General features: G+C 54.8%; 4 protein-coding genes across 7 annotated transcripts in view; 2 read left to right on the top strand and 2 right to left on the bottom strand.

Annotated features, from left to right (window-relative positions):
* The window catches only part of DRP2 (dystrophin related protein 2), a 28955-nt gene extending 19064 nt beyond the window's left edge, over positions 1–9891 (top strand). For 2 of the 4 annotated variants that reach the window (XM_023926979.2, XM_086851085.1), the window contains 13 exons: positions 1644–1845; positions 2021–2106; positions 2783–2940; positions 3063–3229; positions 3540–3651; positions 4053–4189; positions 4425–4490; positions 5179–5244; positions 5522–5665; positions 6285–6522; positions 6659–6779; positions 6934–7020; positions 7808–9891. In XM_023926979.2, the coding sequence (XP_023782747.2) occupies positions 1644–1845; positions 2021–2106; positions 2783–2940; positions 3063–3229; positions 3540–3651; positions 4053–4189; positions 4425–4490; positions 5179–5244; positions 5522–5665; positions 6285–6522; positions 6659–6779; positions 6934–7020; positions 7808–7827 (1604 nt within the window). In that variant the 3' untranslated portion in view covers positions 7828–9891. Of the gene's footprint in view, positions 1–1643; positions 1846–2020; positions 2107–2782; positions 2941–3062; positions 3230–3539; positions 3652–4052; positions 4190–4424; positions 4491–5178; positions 5245–5521; positions 5666–6284; positions 6523–6658; positions 6780–6933; positions 7021–7066 lie in introns of all 4 variants that reach the window. The other 2 variants (XM_086851083.1, XM_086851084.1) reach the window with 1 other exon arrangement.
* A 1017-nt stretch (positions 9892–10908) lies between these two features.
* On the bottom strand, positions 10909–14451 carry LOC111929401 (uncharacterized). Its single transcript, XM_023926992.2, has 6 exons — positions 14324–14451; positions 13529–13708; positions 13136–13324; positions 12883–13059; positions 12620–12761; positions 10909–12241 (listed from the first exon to the last, which is right to left on the bottom strand). The coding sequence occupies exons 1-6, from the start codon at positions 14417–14419 to the stop codon at positions 10974–10976; spliced, it is 2052 nt and encodes a 683-aa protein (XP_023782760.2). The 5' UTR covers positions 14420–14451; the 3' UTR covers positions 10909–10973.
* Positions 14452–14899: 448 nt separating this feature from the next.
* Positions 14900–20532, bottom strand: TAF7L (TATA-box binding protein associated factor 7 like). Its single transcript, XM_023926980.2, has 11 exons — positions 20303–20532; positions 19300–19378; positions 19001–19134; positions 18528–18654; positions 18279–18337; positions 17197–17269; positions 16683–16799; positions 16393–16581; positions 16179–16291; positions 15841–15900; positions 14900–15305 (listed from the first exon to the last, which is right to left on the bottom strand). Exons 1-11 carry the CDS (start codon positions 20366–20368, stop codon positions 15261–15263), a joined length of 1062 nt encoding a protein of 353 aa, XP_023782748.1. The 5' UTR covers positions 20369–20532; the 3' UTR covers positions 14900–15260.
* On the top strand, positions 20343–24668 carry LOC111929394 (magnesium transporter NIPA2-like). Its single transcript, XM_023926981.2, has 5 exons — positions 20343–20833; positions 20939–20995; positions 21985–22075; positions 22292–22452; positions 23374–24668. Exons 1-5 carry the CDS (start codon positions 20716–20718, stop codon positions 24015–24017), a joined length of 1071 nt encoding a protein of 356 aa, XP_023782749.2. The 5' UTR covers positions 20343–20715; the 3' UTR covers positions 24018–24668.
* The last annotated feature ends 566 nt before the right edge of the window (positions 24669–25234 follow it).

The following is a 25234-nucleotide window of genomic DNA, read 5'->3' as shown; positions in this document are numbered from 1 at the left end:
AACACGCAGAAGGTGTGGATGTAACTGAGAGATGAAACCAGCCTCACTGGCAGGGACAGAGAGGGATTCACCACTTAAAGGGGAGGGAGGGAGCCAATAAACCTGACTTCTGCACTCTTGGTGAAAACTGGAGGATTAATAACTGGGTGAATTTGATACAACAGGAGTTCAAGCATCTCTGAAAGAGGTAGCTGCTTCCTGGAAACTGCTGAGGAGTTTCTGGTGGAACTGGCAAGCAGGCAGATGGGAATCTGATAGATGGGGCATCCTTGGCTGCTCAGAGCTTTAGACAAAGCCTCTCACCTAAGGCTCTGTCAAAATTAAGCAGCAGCAGGCTGAGGGAAATCCTCCTCCTGAAGTAATTGTTCATGGAGGGGAGGAGGTACAGCCAGGCAGCAGTGGGGGCCCAGGCAGACCTGTGCTCCTTGACATCCTGTGAAAGGGCTGGAAGAAGGCAATGAGTCAGGGCAAGAGGAGGTTGGGTTCTCAAGGAAGTCAAACCCTGGCTGTGGAGCATTTCCATAACACTGGTGATCAGGCTGTCCAGTACCCAGGCACATTCAGGGGTGATGTAATGCAAATGGAAGAAAGCAGTAGGTGGCTTTTGCCACCCTGTTAAGGTGCCCATGCAGCAGCAGACAAGGTGTGGAGAGGAAACAAGGACAAAGAGGAGAGCCCTCATGTGTTCTGCTTTTGCATCTTTGGTTGTGCATCTCTAGCATCTCACATGCTGCACTGTCGCTTTCTCTCCACCCCAGAAATGACTTGAATAAGTGCTCTTTACTCAAGATATACTTGAGGAAAGGGCAAGGAGGTTGCCAAGGCAGCTTTCCCATAATGAGAAGTTTGGTGGAGTGGCTGTGTAGGAAAGAGGCAGTGAGGGATAGATCAGAGCCATATGCAGTCGTGGGCAGTGTGGACAGAGGGTGGGCAGGAGCGATACTCCCTGGCACAGGAACTGGGGCTTCCCAGTACAAGTGTAGCAGCTTTGACAGGAGAAGGGAGGATTTTTTCAGAGTGAAGTTACAGTGCAGAAAAGGCACACAATCCTCTAGGTACAGTGAATTTAAATGGTCTCAAAGATGGAAAAACTTTCAGGAAAGAAATATTGCTGGTTGCTGACACAATAGCACGTACAACCTGCAGCTGTAGAAATCTGAAAGCAGAGCAGCCAGGGCAGCTCATGCTGTCCTAGCCCTGTTTTGGGTTTGTGTCTTAACTCTCTCACCCTGGCAGAGCTGGAGACAGGACTTATCCATCTCTGGGCAGTTGCTTGTAGAGCCTGTGTGGGTCTGTGCCCCCTCACCAGCCCCACAGGGGCCTGGCACGTGCAAGGAGGCCAGCACTGGGCTCTGCACAGAGCCTCCCATGGCTAGCATTTTCATGGCCGTGGCTGGACACAGCAATGAGGAAGGAAGGTCATGGAAAATGGTGGCTCAAGGTGGAGATGTGGTATTTTGGGAGAGGTTTACAGGCAGGAGAGAAATTCTAGGAGCTATACCCATCCTACCAACATCGTTCCCAGCATGGTGGGACTAACATTACCCCAGATTAGGGCAGGACTGCATCTCTCTCCTCTTGGTTCTCACCTCTCTCATCTCTCCTCTTTCCCTCTGATCCCTCTGCCTGTGCTTTCTGTGCAGTGGACATGGTCACCCTGGCCACGGCTTTGGAAATCTTTAACGAGCACGACCTGCAGCCCGGTGACCGGGCGATGGACGTGGTGGAGGTCATCCACTGCCTGACCGCCCTCTACGAGCGGCTGGAGGAGGAGCGGGGCATCCTGGTGAACGTGCCCCTCTGCGTGGACATGAGCCTCAACTGGCTGCTGAATGTCTTTGACAGGTGCCTGTCCCTCAGTGTCCCCTGAGCCCTGGGGCTGCCGTGCTTGGGAGGAAACCTCCCTGCTGCTCTTCCAGCTGAGGGGAGGCTGCCTGGCGTGTGCTTGCCTTGATGACCCCCCTGCCAAGAAAACCCACTCTGGAACATTTGCCAACCTGTGCAATGTCTTGTCCTGCAGTGGCCGCAGCGGGAAGATGAGAGCTCTCTCCTTCAAGACGGGCATCGCGTGTCTGTGCGGGACAGAGGTCAAGGAGAAGTTCCAGTGTGAGTCCCTTGAACCTAGAACCTGGTGGGAATTCACCTTGGGAAAACAAGAGTGGTTTTGTTTCCTGGCTTAGACCATCTTTGCCCAGGGAGAGCAAAGAAAAAGACAAAGAAAAGTCACTTTCCTGCAGTGACTAAGCTGCTTGCATCATCACCTCTCCCTCCCTCCCTAGGCCTACGCCACTGAGATTAGGAGGCGTTTTTGTAGACTGACAGGTGCTGCAGTGATCTTGCTTGCATGGCACTGTAAGGAACAGTGCAGAGAAGGCACGCAGGAAAGTTATCCAATGCTTTCCAGAAGGAACATACCAAGGGGTGCATGGCTGGGGGGGAAGCAGGTTTCAGGCAAGTTGTTTTCCTCACTGCATTTTAACCATGGAACGTTGTGTAGCATAGAGAGTACCAAGGGGTTAAATAAAGGGATTGGGCTGATTCACAGAGGACAAGCTAGCTGGGGCTGTTTAATAAATGCTGAATGTAATCCCTGTCCGAAGAAGAGGCTAAACTGAATTAGGAGCTGAAAGGATATTGGTGAAAGTTATTTAAGCATAGCTCAGGTTTTTCCTCTTACTGGAGCTCTCTGCCAGAGGTGGCCAGTGGGTCCCTGGTGTGGCTCACGCTCTGCTCCCGGTGCCTGCCTGGCGCTGGGTGTCAGCTGTGTCTGCCGTGCCCGCAGATCTCTTCAGCCAAGTGGCGAACGCCGGGGGACTGTGTGACCAGCGGCACCTCGGCGTCCTGCTCCACGAGGCCATCCAGGTCCCACGACAGCTGGGGGAGGTGGCAGCGTTCGGGGGCAGCAACGTGGAGCCCAGCATCCGCAGCTGCTTCCGCTTCGTGAGTGCGGGGCCACGGTCTGCAGCAGCTGTGCTGGGGACAGGCTCCCGAGGTGGCAGGGACCTGCACCCTGCCACGGCTGGGAGCCAGCTCTGAGCAACCCCTTCCTCTCCCCTCTCCAGAGTAATGGCAAGTCTGCCATTGAGGCATCCCAGTTCCTGGAGTGGGCCAACCTGGAGCCACAGTCCATGGTGTGGCTGGCGGTGCTGCACCGGGTGACCATGGCCGAGCAGGTGAAGCACCAGACCAAGTGCTCCGTGTGCCGGCAGTGCCCCATCAAGGGATTCAGGTAAGGGTTGTGGTACGGGACCCTGGCCCCAAGGGAAGTGTGTCCTGCAGGAGAGAGCCCAGTTTGCTCTGTGCTCTTGGGGGAGCCTGGAGCTCTGCAGCCAGCAGTGTTTCAGGCTGGGCAGGGCAGGTGACAGCTAAGGGGAAGGAGCAGAGTGCTCTTCTGGGGACTTCAGCCACCAGCACTGTGGGTTCACTGGGGTGTTAGAGCAACACAGACCACCTCTGTCCCTTCCTACTGACCTCTTCTTGGGCTTTAAACATGTTTTGCTGACTTTCAGTGCTTCCCTATGGCCTCTTGACCTCTCCAGGTATCGGAGCCTGAAGCAGTTCAATGTGGATATCTGCCAGACCTGCTTCCTCACCGGGCGAGCCAGCAAGGGCAACAAGCTGCACTATCCCATCATGGAGTACTACACCCCGGTATGGGGCTGGGCTGGGCTGGGCTGGGCTGGGCTGGGCTGGGCTGGGCTGGGCTGGGAGGGCCCTGGCTCAGAGCAGAGCCCACTGATGGCAGCAGCCTTGTGATGCTTAGGCAGGTGCAGCCCCACAAGTGTGTGTAGTTTTGTACCCTCTGCATGCTGGAGGCTGCCTGTGTCCCTGCTATTCTGGGGCTCTCGTGGTGAGATGGGTGCTCAGTGCCCAGCTTGGCTCCATGACAAGCTTACAGAGCTGCTGTGTGCCCTCCTTGCTTCCTCAGTTTTATCTGCCTCTTCCCCGTGGAGCTCATGCCCAGCCTGAGGGGATATCTTATTGTGGGTGCTGAGATGTGGTCCCTCACTTTTCATTAAACAGGCACCTTTGTCATATTTGTGTCTCTGCAGACCACATCCAGTGAGAACATGAGGGACTTTGCCACGACACTGAAGAACAAGTTTCGCTCCAAGCAATACTTCAGCAAGCACCCACAGAGGGGTTACCTGCCCGTCCAGTCTGTGCTCGAGGCTGACTTCTCTGAGACGTGAGTTGGCTGTGCCCTGGGCTGTCTTTTGGCCCAGAATGAGACGTGGGTTCTGTGGATGGAAAGAGCATCTCAGCTTGTACAGGGCTCCTGGGGGAGGGCTCTGGGGGTGATATGGCACCTTGTTCTTGAAGGAATGGAGATTTCAGTCTCTGTCCAACCCATCCCTGGCTCTTCTCAGCCAGGTGAGATCAGCCTCTCCCAAGCCCTGCTGACCAGTGTGCATCTCTTGCAGCCCAGCCTCCTCCCCGATGTTACCACACGCCGACACACACTCCCGGATCGAGCACTTTGCCAGCAGGTACCACCACTGGGCTCTGCTGCCCTGCCTGGGTGTGGGGTGGGCTTTGGGGCAGATATAGGGTCACAGACCTCCCCACCTGCCCCAGCATGCTGCAGAGGCAAGCAAACCTGCCTGGCATATGGCTGATGCTGTGTCAATTGGCAGCAAGGACCATGCATTTGACAGCAGATGTCTCGGTGGTGCAGCAGCCTCCATGTGCTGTCCTGCTCTTCCCAGTGTGAGCTGCTGGATGGATCCTCAGCAGGCACATCCCTCTGTGTCTTGTTCTGCCCTGTGTCCTCACCAGAGCTGTTTGCCAGCTTCCCACTGCTGCTGTCTTGTGGTTTGTGGTGCCTCTGTCCTTGCTGTGGGGACCCAAGGGGTACAGGGAGCCTGTACTTGTAGCTCAGGTCCTAGGCAGGAGCTAGAATTCTTAGACTGCTTTCCTTTGCTTGTGAGAGAGGAGGATGAGCTGATTGCACAGCAGCAGCTCTTTATTCTAGAGACTTGCCTCCAGAGCAGCAGTGTATTTTGGTTTTTAAAAAGGCAAAACTCTCTAGAGCTTGTACAGAGGGACAGACTGGTGCAGGCCAGGTGGGAGACCCTGCCAGAGAGGACTCTTGCAGGGGCTGCTGCAAGTAGGATGCACTGAGCAGACATTTAGGGTGTCTCTGACCATATCTCAACCTTTATCTCTTTCCCCCAGGCTTGCAGAGATGGAAAGCCAGAATTGTTCCTTCTTCAGTGATAGCCTGTCCCCTGATGACAGCCTGTGAGTTCTCCTTTCCCTTCTCCTCACCTCCTGATGAGTCAGGGCTCCTGGGGCTCTATCCATGCCTAGCCAGGGTACAGAAATGCTTTCCTTCCCATTGAGTGAGAGGCTCTTGGGCACCCCCAGCTACCAGGGATGCTGAGCCCCTTCTGAGCTCTAGACCTGGAGCTGCCAGGAGCTCTGCTATGAAACTGCCTCCCTCCATGCTGTCCTTCCCCAAGGGCACACAAATCCCATGATTTTCCTAATTAAGGTGTTTCTCCACCTGCTGGAACAGGGACGAGGACCAGTACCTGCTGCGCCATTCCAGCCCCATCACTGACAGAGAGCCTGGGGGCAGCCAGCAGGTTCCAGGAAGCCTCAACATGGATGACAAGGGAGAGCTGGAAAGAGTCCTGGCCCACTTAGAGGATGAAAACAGGTAGAAACATGGACAATTCTGAAACTGGGGGTTATACCTGAGAGGGGGGGAAGGGACTGGAGAAGCCTTGTAGAGCTCAGTGCCAGGGGATGCTGCTGCGTCTGGAGGTGGGGGTTGCAGATGCTGAGAAGGCAGTTTTGGAGGGTGTCTAAACAAGCTGAGCACTAAAACTCAGTGAGGGTGGGCTCTCCAAGGAAAGGAGGTGACTCTGTTCCTCAAAATATTCCTTCGTACATCCACAGAACGTGTTCCCCCCTGAACCCCAAACAGGTTGAGGTGAGCCCAGGGCACTCTGTCTTTCTTGTCCCTGAGCCCCTCATGCACAGTGGTATTGCTGCTCTGGACAACACAGGGTGAGGCTCTAGGCAGGGCACACCAGCTCAGGAGGAGGTGATGCTTTCCCTGCCCTGGTTTTCAGCCTCTTGGGAAGCGGTTGCATACCTGTGCACCCCCTGTGTGGGGTAGAACCACATCCAGGCCCCTCTGCAGTGCAGCATCCTGGCCCCTGAGCTTCACAAACAGCAAAGCTTTGTCTGAGTCGTGGGCCAGCCCCAGTGTGCAGCTCCCGGGGCAGTCTCTAGGAGGGATTGAGGGGATGCTGACTTGGGCTGTCCTGCAGGATCCTCCAGGGAGAGCTGAGACGTTTGAAATGGCAGCATGATGAGGCAGTGGAGTCTCCAACCTTGGCTGCAGGCTCTCCTGAATCAGTGCAAGACCCGCGGAACGACGAGCTCCTGGCAGAAGCACGAATCCTCCGGCAGCACAAGAGCCGCCTGGAGACACGGATGCAGATCCTGGAGGACCACAACAAGCAGCTGGAGTCACAGCTGCACAGGCTGAGGGAGCTGCTGCTGCAGGTTGGCTCAGAGCAAGGATGGGGTGGGTTTTACCACAGCAGAGCTGTGACAATGGCACTAAGGGCATGGGCAGAGCAGGGGAAGCCAAGGACAGAGGATCACGACAAGCTTCTCACAACAACTCTTCTCACTTCAGCCTCCAGCAGAGTCAGAAGGCAATGGTTCAGCAGCCTCGTCCTTGGCTTCATCTCCACATCAGTCAGAAGGCAGCCAGGCAAAGGAGAGAGAGCACAACACCCCTGACACTGAAACTGCAGGTGAGGTTTGGGCTTGGGCTGAGCCCCTGGCCCCGCTCCCTTGTTTCCATGCTGCAGGAAGCTGCCTGCTCCCTGCTATCCTGAAGAGATGCAGGCAGTCAGGTGGATGTCCAGAGAGCCTTTTCATACCCACCTGCCCTCCTTCCCGCTGCAGACGAGGTGGAAGCCAAAACCCAGGAAGTCAGCATGTGCCTGGAAGACATAATGGAGAAGCTGCGGAGCGCCTTCCCCAACTCTCGAGGTACTTGAGTGAAATCCTCCTCTCTCGCTTTTTACTGCTCCCTCAGGTGAGGTTTTCCCCACAGAGCCCTGCCCTGGTCCCAGCTTCCCTGCGACAGCTGATGACCCACAGTGCTTCAGCCAAGAGCTTTGCTGCTGCAGTGCTGCTGGGACAGGAGCGTGGCCTGGGAACGGAGGAGGAGGAGGAGGAGGCTTCACACCTGCAAGGAGAGGAGATCAGAGCTGCCAAGAGCACAGACCAAACAGATCCCCGTGATGAGCTGCAAGGCAGCCTCCTGCCCTGCTCAGGACCCTGCACTCCACGGGGCTCCCACCATGAGGATGGACAGACCTGTCAGCACCACCTGCAGCAACAGCTTTGAGCCACCTCCTGGCTTCATCCCTGTCCAGACCCCTCTGCAGGAGAGGTCGAGGCCCCAGTAGCCTGGTGAGATGGAAGCAATGGTGCAAGCTCTCCTGGCTGCTCATGGATGGCTCTTCCCAGCAGGGATGGAGACTGGGGGATGTGTGTGTGGGTGGCACTCCACTCAGCGAGGTTTTGGTGTTGGTCATTCTGCTCTTTCCCTCTGTGCTCCAGTGCAGGAGCAGCACTCGCTCTCTTGCCCAGGCTGCCAGAGGGAGACGTTGCTTGGTGCCAGCACTAACATGAGGTGGTGGTCTGCCCATGCAGACTCTTGCCCACTTTCTGCCATCCCTGGGATGGCCAGATCCTTCTGGCTCTGCAGCAGCCCCTTTCTAACCAGGTGGCTCTGGGTCCTGCTTTCCTGACCTGTCTATTTCTCTTTCAGGTATGACCTCCCTTATCTAACACCTCCTGTGAGCCAGAGGCTTTTCCTAACCAGCTACCTGGCTGCTTTCCTCCCCCTCTCTCCCTGCCATGCTCCCTGTGCTGCAGCAGCCCTCACACAGACTCCCTCCGAGCTGGTGGTGCAGGATGCTTGCCAGCTCCAGAAGATCTCAGGGGAACATAGGTCATGCAGGAGTGGGACTGTGGGCTCCCCAGCAGGCTGGTTTGGTCACACAGTGGCTGAGCCTGGGTGGGATGGTTCAGAAGAAAGAGCTGAAGCCATGAAAACTGCCTGTCTCCCCTGGCACCCATGGGCTGCTGCCTTTGCCTGTAGCCCTTGGGGGATGCAGAGCTCAGCATCCCACTCTTCATTTGTGCCCAGGAGCCTCCAGGTCTATGGGCATCAAAACACTCTTGGAGCCACACAACTTTTAAAATAACTCTTTATAGCAGTAACCAGCTGCCAGCCTTATGGTTTGAACTCTGCCACCCAAGGCTCTGCAGCCAGCCAGGCACATACCACCAGGAGAGAGTCTGTGAGGTTTATGGAGTAGGGATTGAGTCCATGTTAGAGCTTCAGCCCAGCTAGTAGCCTTATATTGAGAGGGTCTTTATAACAGAGCCTTATTGTTTAATTTGCATATATTTCTATATATTATATATATATACTGTACTTAAACACTCTCATGGACTCACTCTATTAAACTCTAATACCTTAAGTGTAGCTGCCCTTCACTTTCAGACCAGCCCAACTCCTGCTCCCAGGGGAGCCAGCACCTTCCCTGTTGCTGGTGTTGCCTTGCAGGGCTGCTGTGAGGGAGCTCAGTGAGGGCAGGTACTTCATCCTGCCTGGTTTCCTGGGGATCTGTGCCTTTGCCATGGCACAGAGAGCCTGTCCTGCACAGACCCAGCTCCATCCCTGGGGAGCCTCAGGGGTTTCTCCAGCCACACTCCAGCCCTGGGGCCACCTTGGTCTGGTGCAAGTGCATGGCAGTGTGGGTGGGCAGCAGGACAGGCAGGGCTCCTCCTTGCTGCCCCCAGGGAGCAGCTGCCCTGCTGCTGTCCCCACCTTTGTGTTGAGTGGGGGGCTGGAGGCCCTGGTTGGGAGGGGTCCCGTGGGGCAGTGCAGGGAGGCTGTTCTGCCAGCTGGCAGGGCAGCTTGGGGCTGGTGGCTCCAGGTCCCCAGGGGTCCCTCGGGCTGGCTGTCTGGTGCTGTTATGTCGAGAAAGAGGCAGAGTCAGGTGCTGCAGGGTAACCCAGAGCTGGGGCTGAGATGGCCCTGGTGCTCTGGAGACACAGGGTGTGGAGAGATGAGAGGCTTGAGCCCTCGGGGCAGGGTAGGGCTGCACACTGAGGTGAAACATCCGATTTAAACAGGGCTTGCAAGGACAGAGCCAGGGCTGTTGTTGCTGGCTGGGATGGGACATCATACTGAACTCTCTGGGGAGGCTGTGACCAGGGCAGGGTGTCAGCCCAGGGCTGTGGGCTTGGCTCTGGGGTGTTGGCAGAGGTGAGGAGCAGTTCCCACACCAAGGATAAGGTGGTGTGAGCCTTACAGCCAGGACTATTGAGCATGTAGTGCTCCAGTGTCTGCTGGCAGCAGTGTGGATGGCTGTCCTTGCTGTCCCCTGCCCGGGCCAGGTGAGTGGCAGGAGGGCAGTGTGGTGGCATTAGGGTGGCTTTGGGCATGCTGTGTCAGGCTGTGGGTGAGAGGGACCACAGGCCAGCCTGTGAGACCCAGCTGGACCCCTCTGTTATCCCAGGGGCATGGGATGGAGCCTGGGGAGCAGCAGAGTGAGGCTTGGCCTGAGGGTGTGGTCAGGAGTATCCAGCCTTGGGGGGCACTGGAGGAGGAAAAAGGGCAGGATGAGGTCAGAGCTGCTGGCCCCAGTGGCAGGTGTGGGGAGCAGAGGTGGCCAGGTTGGGTGCTTGGGCTGTGTTTGGGAGCCAGGGGTGTGTCAGGGAGGGGAGCAGGCTGGCTAATGCTCTGGTAACCATGTACTGTGGTGCTGCTGTCCTCACTGCTTTGTGGCATCTCTGCTCTGGAAAGAGAATAAATTTGTATTTATACTGAGAGCTGGAAAAGTGCTCTGACCTCCTCTATCTGTGCGTCTCGGCTGAGTCAGCTCCTGTTGCTGTGCCATCCTGGCACTGCTCCTGCAGGGCTGCTGGGACACAGTCACTGTGTCACCCTGGCTGTCCACACCACTTGAGGCAGAACAGCAGCTGTGAGCAGAGCCCCAGGATCCCCAGACACAGGTTGTTTCCCCCAGACACCCTCTTCATCCTCTTCCCACAAGGTCTGTTCAGGCCATGTGGCTGCCTGAGGGGTGGGACAGGGGCTGTGTGGGGACAGTCTCTCTTTGTCACCCAGGAATTTTGGCTGTAGGAAACCCTTCAGCCCCAGGCAGGAGGTAGAGAGCAGTGGGATGCTGGGCAGGCAAGGCAGTCCTTTCCCTCCCTTCTCTCTGGAGCTCCATGAAGTTTTCAGTGCCCAGAGGTATCTGGGTGCCTCAGCCTCAGGTGCTGCCCGTGTTTGCTGTGCCTTTGTGGCACAATAATTCAGATGAACAATAGTTCAGGGTAAGGCCAGGGGCTCTGGGGCTCTCACCACTGCCCAGACTTGGCTGATGGTGAAGCCTGCCCAGGACAGACAATTTTTGAGCTGGACCTGCTCTCACCCCTGCCTGGAAGGGCTGGCACTGCTGGGAAAACCCTGACACATTGCCACTGCAGGGAAGTCTGGGGACACTCGTGCCAGAAAGATTCAGGAGCTTAAGGGGGGTGAAATGCAGCCTCCTTCAGCACCCCTGTCAAGAGCAGCACAAAGTGCCCCATGCCTGTGCCACGGGCTGCAGGGTGAGGCAGGAGGTGTGCAGTGTGATCAGGGAAGCTGGGCACGTTCAGGAACAGATCCAGCCTGCGGTGCCAGGGAAGAGCTTTTATTTCTCAGCCAGGAAAGCTCGGTGGCGCCCAGCTGAAAGGCGCTGGAGCCAGGGCAGGGCTGCACAGCAGTGTCAGGGTGAGGACAGCATTGTTCCCCTGTCACTGCCAGGCCAGTCCCCAGCCCCGGGGCTCCCTCCCAGGGTACAGGAGCCCTGCTGCCTGTGCTGTGCCTCTGTCAGTGGCCTGGCAGCTGTTCCCCCAAGCAGGGCTGAGTGGCCTGCTCAGGGCTGCTCACAGCCCTGCTCTTTGCTGCGCTGCTCCAGGGGTGCAGCATCCCCTGCTCTGGCTGCTAGGGGGAACAGGGGTGTTTTTGCTCCTCCACCCAGCTCCTCACCTTCCCCAGGGGTGAAGCTTTCTGTGGGGATGTTGGCTTCCCCAACATTTTCTTGTCCACTGGCTGCTCCCTGCTCCCTGCAGCTCACCTCTTCCAGAGCCTCCCCAGATGTTTCATTCTCCAGCCCTTTGCTGGGAGGCCCCAGATGTGGGGCTGTCTTTGGCTGAGCCTGGACCTCACTCCCTGTGCCAGCTCCCTCTGCTCCACTGGCTCCCTGCTCCAACCCTTGCACTAACCCTGCTGCCTTTGTTTCCCCTATTGTCCCCAAGTGCCCTGCTTCAGGCTTTTCTATTTTTGCTGGTAGATACTCTTTCTCTTTGTCCTTCTCCACTTTCCCTTTCACTACTGCCTCCTCCTCCCTCTCCTCTTTTTCTTCCTTTTCTTCTTCCTTCTCTACTTCTTCATCCTCTTTTAATTTCTTACCTTCTTCCTCTACTCCCCTCTCCACCCTCTCCTCCCTCTCCCCTTTGTCTTCCTTTTCTTCCTTGTCTACCTCCTCGTCCTTCTCCAATTTTCCATCTTCTTCCTCTGCCCCCCTCTCCACCTTTTCCTCTTCTTTTTCTTCTTTTTCTTCCTTTTCTTCCTTTTTTTCTTCCTCTTTCTTCTCTTTCCTCTCCTCCTCTTTCTCATCTTCCTCCTCTGTTCCCAGACTCTCTGGCTTTACCCCACAGGTGCTCAGGTTTGCTTCTTCCCCCACTGCTGTCCAGTCCCTCCTTTCCACCTCTTCTCCCACAGGCTCCCCCCGGGATTCTGCTCCTCCTGGTGCTGCCCCTTCACCCCCAGCCCTGGGGGTCCCTCGTTCTGCCTGTGGAGCCCTGGGTTGTTCTGTTACTTCAGTCTCAGCCCCCTGCTCCCCCTGCCCAGGGGTCTCCTGGACCCCAGCCTCACCCTGAGGTGCCCCATCACCCACCTCCCTGCTCTCCTGCCCCTCACGGGCCTTCAGACCCTGGGATGACTGGAAGAGGCCCTGGTAGCGCTTTCGATCCTCCACGTGCTTCTTCCTCATCCTCTCGCCCAGCTGCTTCAGCTCCTTCTTCACCGCGGCCGCCATGGAGGGGTCGAGGTGAGCCACGCGCTGGAAGTCCTCCCGTGCCTCCCTCTCGTTCCAGACAGCAGCGTGGGCCTTTGCCCGCTTGAAATAGGCCTTGGCATTGTCTGCCAGGAGACAGAGCCCTCACTGGGGGTCCTGCAGCTCAGGGCCACCAGCCACAGGGGCTGGAGACCCGGGGGACCAGGGGATGTGAAGCGGTGGGGTGTGGGGTGGTCACGGGCAGCAGGGCACAGGGAGTGCAGGGATCATCGTGGAAAGGGAAAGGATGGTGTGGTGGGTGGGGGGACATTGTGGGCAGGGTAACCAGTGACATGAGCACTGTCATGGGCAGGGCAAACTGGGACACAGGGATCCAGATGACACAGGTGCTATTACGGGCAGAGGGGGACACAGGATGAGCATTGCCACAGATGGGGGATTCAGAGGATGGAGCCTCTGGGAGCCGTGGGCACAGCAGGAGGCGGGATGCAGGGCACAGGTACCATTGTGCTTCTGGAGAAGCTCCGTGGTGTGCTCCAGCACCTCGTAGTACTCGCCGAGCTCCAGCTGGCACTGGCAGTAGTTGAGCACCAGCGGTGTGACCAGGCTCTCCAGCTTCAGCCAGCCATCCTCCCACGGCTTCTCCTGCCCCACGAGCAACCCTGGCTCATGGCTGTGTCCATCCCCTCCCAGGCACCCAAGGCACACAGGGAAGTGCTTTGAGGTGTAACCCAGGCAGGGATGGGGAGGTGTTGGTCCTGCTCACCTTGGCCTGGAGGTTCCTGAGGCAGATGACAGCCTCCTGGTACTTGGCCGCCGCCTGTGCGAACTCCCTGCGCAGGACGAGGCGGTTGCCCTCGCTGTGCAGTACAGGCACTGCTGCCAGCTTCTCCTCCTTGCTCATGGCCCAGGTGTCACGTTTGTACGCTGAGGGGTCCTCCACCTGCCCAAGCAGGAGGAGCTGAGCGGCCTGTCCCAGCTGTTCCTGCTCTGGCAGCCATCCCCGCCATCCCCCTTACCCGGAACAGCTCCATGATAAAGATGAGAGGCTGTGGCGTCCGCTGCAGCTCGTCCAGGTCATCGTAGCCCGTGCTGTGGTAGTCAAACATGTTGCCCATACCACAGCGGTGCTTCTGCCCTTCCAGGGGGTCCCGTCCCTCTGCGATCCTCCGCATGCCCCTGGAGACCAGGGCATACATGCCTGTGTGCTGCAAAGAGGGGAGTGCCCTGCTCAGCCCTGGGGGGCCATCTGCACTCCCTTGTCTGGGGCAGACCCCTGGTGCTGAGGCCAAGTCACACCCTGAGTTTGCACCAGACAAGGCCAGAGCATCTCTGGGATGCAGATGACACGGGTCCTGTGTCCTGGCTCTGCAGGAAGGAGGGAAGTGGGCATCTATGGGCCCCTCACTCACAATGGTATCGCACCAGAACTCAGCCACCTCCCCAATCCTCATGGAGCTGAGCAGCGTCTCCCAGATCTCCAGCTTGAACATCTTGCCCATGATGATCTCCATGGGCATGCCAGCTTCACGGCTGTCATCGATCACCGTCCGCTCAAAGTCGTCCTTCAGCGTCTGGAAGTGGAAGGTGAACTGCCCCAGAGAGAGCCCAGCGGTGAGATCTCCACGGCAGCCACGATGACCTCAGCTGTGGGGTCAAGCCTGCTCCCAGCACTGTGCTGAGCTGACTGACAGCTCTCCCTCCACAGCAGGAGATTGTGCCTCTTGCCCACTTGAGACAGCAAGCAGATGGTCAAATGTCTTAACCTCCATCCATGCTATAGCTTGCTTTTCCCTGTGGGTCCCCCTTTCTAACCCAGTGCACAGAGTGCTCTCACAGTGTGCTCCAGGACTGGTGGAACCCACGGTGATCAGAGGCTGGGAAATGTCCCAGCTACAGCCCATTGGCACATCTCATTCCTGCTTTGCACAGGGCAGGAAAGGCAGGTTTCAGCAACCTGCCGGGGCTGCTGAGCTCCAAAGGTGCCACGGGGAGGAGGTGTCACAGGCACAGCGCAAGGTGAGGCACTGCCAGCTGTCCCTGTGAGAAATGTGTCTGCTTGTGGCCAAACCAGCCCCTCTGCAGCCCTGTTGTGAGGGCCCTCACTCTTCCCCAGACCTGGAGCTGGGCTTGTGAACCATAACAGGCAGGGATGTCAGACCCGCTCCCACTCCCAGGGCTCTGCAGGAACAACCCAGACAATTTACCTTGCTCCCATCCTGCAACTTCGGCAGCTCCCCTCGGCCTCCATGCAGAATCTTCTTTTTGACCCCTTCCACATTCAGCAGGTAAGTTTCCTCCATGGCTACTCACAGATCACACACACCCAGCACACTCTGGCCCTTCTACAGCTCCATGTCTTCCTTAGGTATCTCTTGACTATCTGGCCATACACATTGTCTTCCAGGGCTCCTGCTGACCTTTTCCTTTCTGTGCTGGGGCAGAGCCTTCTTCCCCCGCCCTTGGATTGTGAGAGGAGTGTCCCCTCCTAGCACACACTTGCTGAAGCCCCCGTGTCCTCTGGTGCTTTCTGTAACCACCCTTCTAATCCTCTTCCCACCGTGTCAGGTTAATCTGGGATTTGCCTGCAGAGTCTATGGGGAATTATAGGAACTCCCTGATCAGGAGAGCCTCGTTCCTCCCACTGAGTGACAGCACTTTTGACCCAGCTCCATGAAAAGCACTTTGGGGAAGGAGCCCAGCATTGCCCCACCAAAGATGCCCAGGCATGGCTCCCTGCCAGGGGCTGTGTGGTTGGAAGATCACAAAGGAACAGACCAGAGTTGAAAAGGAAACTTTATTGAGTTTGGTTTGCAGATATAAGCATTCCTCAAACACCAGGCCACAGCCCATCAAGCTCAAGAGTCAGTAAGATGCAGAAACCAGCACGATGCTGTCCCAGGGAGGCCAGTGCTGGCTATTTACAGTAAATCTGTTGTTTTGGCTGCTCTCACAGGCATAGTCCAATTCTTTAGCTCCACCAGCCAAACCCAGCACAGTGGATGTGAGATCAGCTTTGGACATGGACCCTCAACCACTGTCCAGCAGCAGAAGTGTGCAACTAAAGCACCAAAAAATCAAATACTTCAGCGTGGCGGCTGACCACCACTTCCAGCTCTACTCATGATGACCCAGGCCCACTCCTCACTTCTCCATGAGGGACTCCAGCTGCTCCTGCAGGGATGCCATCTGGGAAGAGGGAAGGAGACATTACATAAGGCACATCTGGGACCCCAGGCAGCCCTGGCCTTTTTGTGTTCTTGCACATCTTCCACCCACACCAGTGGCTGTGTGTTGCCTGGAGCTGTGCTTGGGCTCCTCTGGGACAGAACTGGCACTGCCCACAGGGATCTGAGAGTGAGAACCTCCTGCCTTGGTACCTGGCTGGAACAGAGCTGCCCAGGCAGGAAATCTGCCACAACCCTGCAGCCACTGCCTTCCTTGTACAGGTTTGTGTATGGTGTTTTACCCCAGGCAGCAATCCTGGCAGCTCTGGGCTGCTGACTGGACATGTTTTGGCTCCTCCAGAAAGAATGCTGCAGCCAACCCTACTCCTTGTATCTCCTGCCTTGGGAAGCTCCATTCAACTACAGATGAAGTACAACCTCACCTGACCTGTAGCACTGGAGCTCACAGCAGCTGCTGTGGTAGACGACTCCAGGAACTCTGTCAGGCCAAGCCTAGAACCATGTTGTGCCCCAGTACCTCCCACTCCACTCCTCACCTGCTGCTTCTCCCGCTCTTCCTGCTGCTTGAACTCATCCAGCACGGCCTGGAGACGGGTCTGCAGATACAAACACGGAGACCACAGTGAATTGTGTGTTCTCAACAGAATGGGTGCTGCTACAAGGTGTCAACTGGTGCAGTGACAAGCGCCCCCTTATCTCCTCCAGTGTCACAGATTACTTTGCCTTCACAGGGAAATGCTGGAGTGTGTATGGCCACACCACAGCAATTTTTAACCCAGCAGGCAAAGGCTCCCGGCATCTCCAAATCAGCCTGCTGGATCTGATGGTGATCCAGTGTTAAGTAGGTTTGAAGAGACCCCAGGACAGCTCTCACCTTGAGGGCAAGGTTCTCCACTTTCATGATGAGATCTTCCTGGCGCTTCCTCCTGTCTTGAGTTTCCTGGAGTTTACTTTTCAGGTTGTCAATCTGCTTCTGGATGCCCATGGCTGGAAGGGAGAGTGAGCTCAGACCCAGAGTAGCAGCAGAGCTCGGAAGCACAGCCTGCCGGGCATCCCAACAATTCTGCCATGCTCTGCTGGCCACTCACCAATCTGGTTGGACCCCTCATTCTCCTGCTGCTGCCCATCAGACTCATTCAGCTTGTCCTGCAGTTGTCTCTCCAAGTCTTCCTCGGTGTCCATGATGTTCAGGTCCTCATCATCATGATGATCCCTCTCATCTTCATCCTCGCTGCTGCTGCTGATATCGTTAAATATCTCCCGCAGTTCATCATGTTCTAGGTGGGGGTAAAAGAGTTAAAACACAGCTCATGACCTGCCAATACCCTTTGCCTGCCAGGAACCACAACTAGAAATAAAACAGCCTTCCCCACTGCACCTGAGGAGCCATGGCCTTGCTTATGCCCTGACATCCCCGGGGAGGAGATGTCCAGGCTGGTGAGTGAACCATGGTTGTCCACTTCTTTTGTTTCATCTTCAGCAATGACTTCCCAGCCTGACAGCAGCAACAGGTGAGTCAAGGGAAAAAGAGGAACTTGGAAGATGCAGTTGTAATGGAAGAGGATAAAAATGGCAGATGACTGCCACTCCAACTATTCTGGCCTTGTACGTATGGATACCCAGGATGAAATATCCCAGACCTCTTCTCTCATGACTTCTCCTCTACTATTTCAGTTCCTTCTCAGTACAACTGCACAGTCCACAACCTTGAGGAAACAATAAGCTTTGAACAAGGCAAAGATGAAGCTCCAAAACTTCAGTGCCTCTTGTGTGTTTATCTCCCGGTGTTCCAAATCCACGCAAAGCTCAACTTGTTCTTTCCAGAACCCCCAGGTCCCACACAGGTCCTGTCCTGTCCTACTCTTGAGCTTTTTTACCCACTAAAAGGATACGGACACTGACAGCCTCAGCATCAGTGCTCAGGAGACGCTTCACTTCTTTTTCCACATCAGGAGACTCGATATACTGGGCCAGAGAGAGGAAAGAGAACAGAGACACTCTTAAATGCCTGGTGCATGCTTCTGGTGCTGGCCAACTACAAGTACTCTGGATAGAGTACTGTTTCAAGGCTTTCTTCTGCTTTCTGCTCAGAATTTGCTCATATTTAACTGTGAAGTAATTTATGTGCCCCCTCCCCCCAAAAACAATCCATCTTTTTTGTACCTTGGTAGGTTGAGTGCCCTAACTTTTCTGCTTATACTACGTATTTTTTAAGACTTCCTGTGTTTATGCAAAAAGTCCTTGAGGTGTTGACGGTCAACTCAACTCAACTCAATTCAACTCAACTCAACTCCTTCCATCCTACTCAAAAGAAAGCTTCATTTTTCACTTTTAAATTAGTCAGGATTTTTACTGCAGTGATAACAAATCTCTCCTGTGGGCTACAAAAATGTCTCAAGTAATTTGTTTCCCAAATGTCATGCAAAATCACACTCAACCCTGTTCTCAGAAACTGCAAAGGAGAGAAGAACAAGTCTTCCCAGCCTCAGGGTGCTGCATCTTCCCAGCACCTTGCCTGGCTTGTGCATATGCACAGAGACAGTCTCTGTGCTCCATCTGTTGTCACTCCCCCGGCTGAAATGACAGTGGTACTATTTGGGGAAGGGAATGGGCCATGCATAAAGAGAAGATTTAAGCTGGGAAAGCAGAAATGAGTGAAGCCTCATTTCCATGTGAGTCTTTTTTCCTTTCTTCTCTATGAGCTGGAAGACATGTGGTGTGTCAAGGCAGCCACAGGAATGAGGTCCAGCAGTACTCTGCACAGAGGATTTTCCCCTCAGGAGTATAAAATACAGAGGAAGCACCCAAAGTGTTTAAATCTACTATCCTACCAACATCCTCATCTCAGGCAAGGAAAAGTGAACAAATGTTACAAAAACACGTAACTTCTGGACAAATCACCATTACAGCTCTAATGTCTCCACCCTCCCAGCCCTTGGGTATTTCATCTGCCTCTGGGTGAGAAGCAACTCACCTTCTTCTTAGCTGTCTTCCGGAATCGCCGCTTCCGTACGTTTTTCAGGGGAAGAGTGACTGTGATAGAGGATTTCATGTGTCAGGCAGATGGCCCAGTGAGACAAGCACGTGTCAGAAGGGAGAAGATCCCTTCTGCAACAGAGAGCCATGGAAAGGAGCAGCAGCACCACCAGTACCTGGCAGCTGTGAGCACCCTGCTCAGATGTGGGGTACTGGGGTGGAGGGGCTTGGCACAGCCTGTACTCACTGCCATGGTTCCATATGAATTTCTTCTCTCTGTCCTTGTCCTTCTTCTTGTTTGCCTTGGGGTCAGTGGTCACAGTTTGCTCTTCCAAAGGTGGGTAGAGATCACCATCCACAGTGCAAACAAGCATCTGGAATCCCCACATGCACACAAGGATGTGAAGGAACAGTGACTGCCTGCTGCATGTTGTGAGCCAAAGGGATTCAGGGGCACAGGGTGTGGGAAACACAGCTGCGCCCCCGGCTCAGCTGGATACAGCAGCAGTTAAGCTGTCACAAGGACAATCACATTTCACACTTCAGGAATGAGGTTTCTAAACACCAAGTGGAATGGGGAATTTTAAACTGCTAATACTGTGAGATACAGGAATTGGGTATGTTATAATGGGTGTCCAGTTGCCAATGTGTACAAGGGTTTTCCTGGAGAGGGAACCAATGAATGAAGCTGTTGGTGCAGGCAAGAAGGACAGCTCATACCTGGCAAATATCTGCTGTCTTGTAGAAGGTTTTCTTGTCAATGGTTTTTAAGCTCTCGATGATGCAGGGCAGATCCACCAGCTTGGCTGCCAGTGGCACCCGGTCCACACGGACAATCCCATGGCGTCCGTCCGCTGGGGACACCCAGGGGACAGGTCAGTGCTGGGGCTCAACAGCCACCCTGGGCAGTACAGCCCTGGGCAGCAGGAACTCCACAGGACAACACATGCAAGTGGCACAGCTTCACCTGTGGACAGGCAGAGGTGCCTGGACCAGATGCCCTGGTCCTGCTCACTCACCATGCAGCTCAATGGTGAGCCTGTCCTTCAGGTTGACATTCCCGGACTGGACTGCTCGCCGCACAGTTGAGGCATATTCCTGAGAAGGGAATTCTTCAGGAGCGGATATGCTTCCTCCAAGAATTACCAAAGGCTTCTGCCCAACCCTCCCAGCTTTAAACACCTGCCATCCACATGCTGGACAGCAACTGCAAGACCCACGGTGAGCTGCACCCTCCTCTCAACACCACGTTAACCCCATGGCTCTGCTATTCCCAGTGCGCTCCATACCCCTGGCATGACACAGCTGTGACACAGGTGTGAGGTCCATGACAGAGACACCTGCCAGAGCCCCACAGCACCGTGGGGTTAGAGCTCCCCTCACCAAGCCCTTGTGGTCTCAGCAGGACACAGTCTCACAGAATCCCAGAATAATGGGGGTTGGAAGAAGAGATCATCCAGCCCAAGCCCCCTGCCAAGTCAGGGTCACTCGAAGCAGGTGATACATGTACACATCTGGCTGGGTTTGGGATGAGGGACATTCCACAACCTCCCTGGCCAGCTGTTTCAGTGCTCTGCCACTCTCAATGGAAAGTTCTTCCTCATGGTGAGGTGGAACTTGTGCTTTAGTTTATCATCCTATCATCCCAGTTTTCTGGGCACCAGAAGAAGAGAGTCTGAGCTTTAAGCACCTAACAAACATCAACAAGGGCACTTACAGCCACTGCAACTAAACAGCCAGTACTCGTTAAAGCTGTACGCTTACAGAAAGGTCCTCCCAAACCCTCTAGGTTGTCTCTGAGCCTCCTACTCCGAGTGGCAGGAGCACCTCTCTAGGGAAAATCCGTTCAAAATGCTGGGAACAGGCTATCCAGGCCCCAGAGCACCCAGCCTGCTTCCACATCCCAGACCCGCAGTTTCCCCAGTGCCCTGTTATCGCCTCCGGCAGCCGCTGCTGGCCGGGAAGCCGGGCTGAGCTCGGTGCCGCCCGCTGGGGCCGCGAGGGGACGGGCCGAGCTCTTACCGGCGGCAGCCGCAGCACGAACTGGCTCTCGAGCTCGTGCGGAGCATCGTCCTTGCCCTTGCTCATGCCCTGACAGAAACACGCGGTCACCTCGCCCTCGGGAAGGCTCCTGCACGGAGACCCCGGCCCGGGACGGCTGCCAGTGCCTCAGCGTCCCTCAGCCTCCCTCAGCCCCGGCCCCGCTCCCGGGCCCGCCCGCCCCACGGAAGCCGAGCCTGGCGCCCCGCCCCTTCCGCTCCGTCCCCGTTCCAGCCCCGTTCTGTCCCCGTTCTGTCCCCGTTCCAGCCCCGCTCCGTCCCCGTTCCGTCCCCGTTCCAGCCCCGCTCCAGCTTCGCTTCGTCCCCGCTCCATCCCCGCTCCATCCCCGTTCCTTCCCGTTCCGTCCCCGCTCCGCCGGCGAGGTGCCGGTGCCCATGGGGGCCGGGTTCGGCGCGGGGCTGGGGCTGGCCCTGGCCTCCAGCGCCTTCATCGGTGGCAGCTTCGTCCTGAAGAAGAAGGGGCTGCTCCGGCTGTGCGGCCGCGGCAGGGCAGGTACGGCCGCTCCCGGGGGCTGCTCCCGCTGGCTCCCCCGAGAATCGCGAGCAGGATCGTGTTTGGCTCCATCTCAGGTGTCTCGTTTGTTTCCTCCGCACTCAGGGCAAGGAGGACACGCGTACCTGCGGGAGTGGCTTTGGTGGGCAGGGCTGCTGTGCAGTAAGTACCGCGCTCGCACTGTGCTAAGGCACGCTCAGCATGGCATCACGGACTGGTTTGCGGTGGTGGAGACCTTAAAGATCATCTCGTTCCAACCCCCTCCCATAGCAGCACCTTACTCTAGACCAGGTTGCTCCAAGCCTCGTCCAGCCTGGCCTTGAACACTTCCAGGGATTGGGCAGCCCGTTACACTCACAGGGAAGAATTTCTTCCTGGTATCTTATCTAAACCTACTCTCTTTCAGTTCCAACCCATTCCCCCTTGTCCTGTCACTACATGCCCTTGTAAAAAGTCTCTCCCTCTTTCCCTTCACGTACTGGAAGGCCACAATTAGGTCACTCCAGAGCCTTTCCTCTTAAGAGTGTGGTTGTTTTCAGTCGCTTTCATGTTTTGTTATTAACCATTCTTGTTTGACTGCTTGAGTTTTATCCAAGTTTCTGATGATGATGTTGATTTAATTATAACTATATTAAATCTTATGCATTACCAGGTTTCTCTGCTAAGCAGGAGCAGAAGAGCTGGTTTAGCTGGGTTGGGTTAAGTGCTTCTGAAGTGGTCTGCCCTGAGGATGTAGTGATAATGGCACATCCAGTACTGTATACAGCAATTTCAGCAGCTTTACTTTACATTTTCAATGTTAAGAACCAACTATAACTGATTTACCCTTTAAAAAGCTGCAAAAGCTGTTCCAGGCTAAGGAACAGATGTCTTTCAGCTTTGTGGAAATTACGAAAATACTTTCCTGTGGTTGCTGCTCACTGTAGAGGCACATGTGACTAAGGATCACTGTGCAGAACACTGAGCCTTCTCTTCCCAACACAACCTGTGGGGCTTCTGCTGGTTCTTGCTGGTGCTGTTCTTCCCTGGTTGCTCAATATACCTCAGAGAAACAGGATGCTCAGGGGGAAACTGAGACTTTTCTGACTACACTCAAACTTTATTATGGTGAATTGCTCCCACTTTGATGCTCACAGGAGTTTCTCTTGCAGTGGGAGTTGGAGAAGCTGCAAATTTTGCTGCCTATGCCTTTGCCCCTGCAACACTGGTAACTCCACTGGGTGCTCTGAGTGTCCTTGTCAGGTAAGCAGCTTGAGAAACAGCCTCACTTCACCTGCCAGCCCTTAGTGATGAAAGCAGTTGCTCTCCTCTCTTCCCTTAGGTATCCATTTCTTGTCCTAATTGATGATTTCATTTTAAATTTGTTTTGATTTTAAATTTGATTTTTAATTGCAGTTTTGACAGATTTTTTTTTTTTTTTTTTTTTTTTTTTTTTGGTTTTGTTTGTTGCCTTTTTAGTGCAGTTCTGTCTTCCATCTTCCTGAATGAGCAGCTGAATGTTCATGGGAAGATTGGCTGTATCCTGAGCATCCTGGGCTCCACTGTGATGGTGATACATGCTCCACAGGAAGAAGAGGTTTCCAGCCTGGAGTCAATGGCAGAGAAGCTGAAAGATCCAGGTACTAACATAAAAGGATTCCTGTTTACTTCAGGCTAATGACAGTAGAAGGTGGGATAGAACTTGGATAGATTGGAAAGGACTGAACTAAATGGTAATTGAGCTGTTTCTTGTTCTGCACACACACCACTGGAATCATTAATAGTTTCCAAGTAGGCTGTTTTTTTTACTGTCTGTGAGGTATAATGCAAAAAGTGAGGAAATGAGGTGCAGCTGTCAGCAGAAGGGATTGGCCTGTGGCAGTACCAGGAATTGCAGAGGGAATTCCTGTACATAAGGGTGGTAGTGGTGTGGCTGAGAGAAGACAGAAGAGGAAATTCAGGCAGAAGAATTGAAGGCAAAATAATTGAAGACAAAAGAATTCAAGGAGTTATGCCCAAGATCAGGTAGTCCTGGTATTTATGTTAGAAGATGAATCAAGTCACAAGGGTATGATGTAGGAAATAGCACAAATGGCAGAATAAGCCAAAGGAGATGGAGGAAGGAAGTGTAAGAAGAGAAAAGCAGAGTAACAGGTAGATGTTGCTGCTCTTTGTGGGGAGCACTGGCAGGGCACTCCTGTGATGTGGCCCTTTCTCATCCCACCAGTCTGCAGAGTCCAGCCATGGCTTCCCAAGCCTTCTGTCATCTTCCTGGGCCTCCTGCTGGACTGGTCAAAAGCCCCCCAGCTCTGTTAGTGCTCTGGCTGTGCCCCTGCCCCTCCTAGCACACTGTATCCCCAACAGCCTGCCTTGTGATGACCCTGTCATGAGCTGTTGTCTCTGCAGCTTTGCTCAGGCTTTCCAGCTCTGTTCCTTTCAGATGGAGGCCAGAAAGGCTGATGGGGCAGTTACCTGCCTGTCCTCCATCTCTACTTGCTCTTCATCATGTCACTGGTGCTGCTGTGTTCTGATGGGAGTTCTTGAATTTTTCTTTCCCCAAGGATTCATTGTATTTGCTGTGTGTGTCCTGGTGAGCTCCCTTCTGCTCATCTTTGTGGCTGGGCCCCGTTATGGACAGAGCAATGTCCTGGTTTATGTTCTGGTCTGCTCTGCCATTGGCTCACTGTCCGTATCCTGCGTCAAAGGCCTGGGGATCGCCCTGAAGGAACTGTTCTCTGGGAAGCCAGTCCTGAAGGAACCCCTGGGCTGGGTGCTCCTGGTGTGCCTGGTGATCTGCATCAGCATCCAGATCAACTATCTGAACAAAGCCCTGGACATTTTCAACACCTCAGTGGTCACACCCATATACTACGTGCTGTTCACCACAGCAGTCATGATGTGCTCAGCCATCCTCTTCAAGGAGTGGCAGCACATGGTGCTGGACAACATCATCGGCTCCATCAGCGGCTTCCTCACCATCATGTCTGGCATCTTCCTCCTGCACGCCTTCAGGGACATGCCCTTCACCCCCAACCTCCTGCCCCTGTTCCTGCAGCCAGGCAGGGCAGACCCACACCCGTCCTGGAGCAGTGCAGACAGACATCAGTCCTGTCAGCACCAGCCTCTGCTGCCCTCGCAGGACAAGGGCTCTCAGAGTGCAGAGGAGGAGGAGGAGGAGGAGGAGGAGGAGGAGGAGGAGAAGTGAAAGCAGGTGAGGAAGCATCTGAACTGCTCCCACTGCCAAGGCTGAACATGCTGCTGCAGGAGCTGTGAGCTACCTTCTGCGTGCCCCAGGTACCACCCCACTGACAGGAGGCTGACAGGGCCAGCAGCCTCCTGTGGCTGCAGACAGGAGCCTTGGGAACTGCCCAGTTCCTGGCATCCTGTGCTTCTCCACTGTTCTTTTACGTGAAGAACTGATCTGCCCTCATCAGGACTCAGACCTCGGCTGTGCAAATAGAGGCCTGCAGCACTAACACAGTGCTAACCCTGACTCCACGGCAGGTCACACATCTGGGGAGTATCACACTTTTTTAAAACCAGAATTAACAGTTACAAAATGATTTAACATGGTGCTAAGGTTACATGGAGAGAAGATGGATGTCTGGCTTTAAAGGTGACATACAGAGAGTATTAATGCAAAAAGTTCCTCTGTCAAGTACTTGGTTTTGCTCACTCTGCTAGAATTTATTTACAGATTCACATCCAAAAACAATACAGCCCAAACTGGGAAACTTCAGTGGTGCTGCCACATGCTGCTGTGGCTCTTACAGAGGGACCAACCTCTTCATGCAACATCTGCTGTGCAGGTTGATGAAGCTTCCTGTATTCTATTAAAAACTGATCTGTTCAGTTACCAAGTGCTAAGTGATACATTTATACCAAGAGCTGGGTGAACACTGGAAGGCATGGAGGATCACAAGGGTAGGAAGGATTCTGTCAGTGCTCCAGAGAAACTCCAGTTAGGAGAGGAGAGGGAATTGCCTACTCTGGGAACCTAGTCCTTAGCTATTGAGGTAAGTTTCTGACCGATAACTAGACAGCTGTGTCCTCACTGACACAGGTTTACATCTGCATAGCTGCTGAACATCCTGAGCTTTTTCCCAGGAAGGCTGCTGGCTACAAGCCACCCACATTAGGAGCTCACACGCTGTGTCCAGCAGCCCTGCAGTGGGTCAGTGTGCAGAACTGCTTTACCAGGCTCCTGTGTAGAGCTCCACTGTCAGTGTCATTCCAGGCTTCCCAGAGCCCTGCAGCATATGAGCACTGCTGAAATGCTGCTGCCTTCCCAGAGAGCTGATCAGTAGTTGGTTGTTTTTCCAGTTTGAAGCTCCTCTTTGTGTCCTGGGGGCAGAAGACACACCCACAGGCCTCCCACCAGTGACCTCCACAGGTGAAGGAGCACCAGGTTATAAAGCAGCT

Source organism: Cyanistes caeruleus, chromosome 14 (assembly GCF_971803275.1).
Source record: "Cyanistes caeruleus chromosome 14, bCyaCae1.hap1.1, whole genome shotgun sequence".
Classification (NCBI taxonomy): domain Eukaryota; kingdom Metazoa; phylum Chordata; class Aves; order Passeriformes; family Paridae; genus Cyanistes; species Cyanistes caeruleus.
Note: the sequence above shows the minus strand (reverse complement) of the source record. Positions and strands in the feature narration are given on the sequence as shown.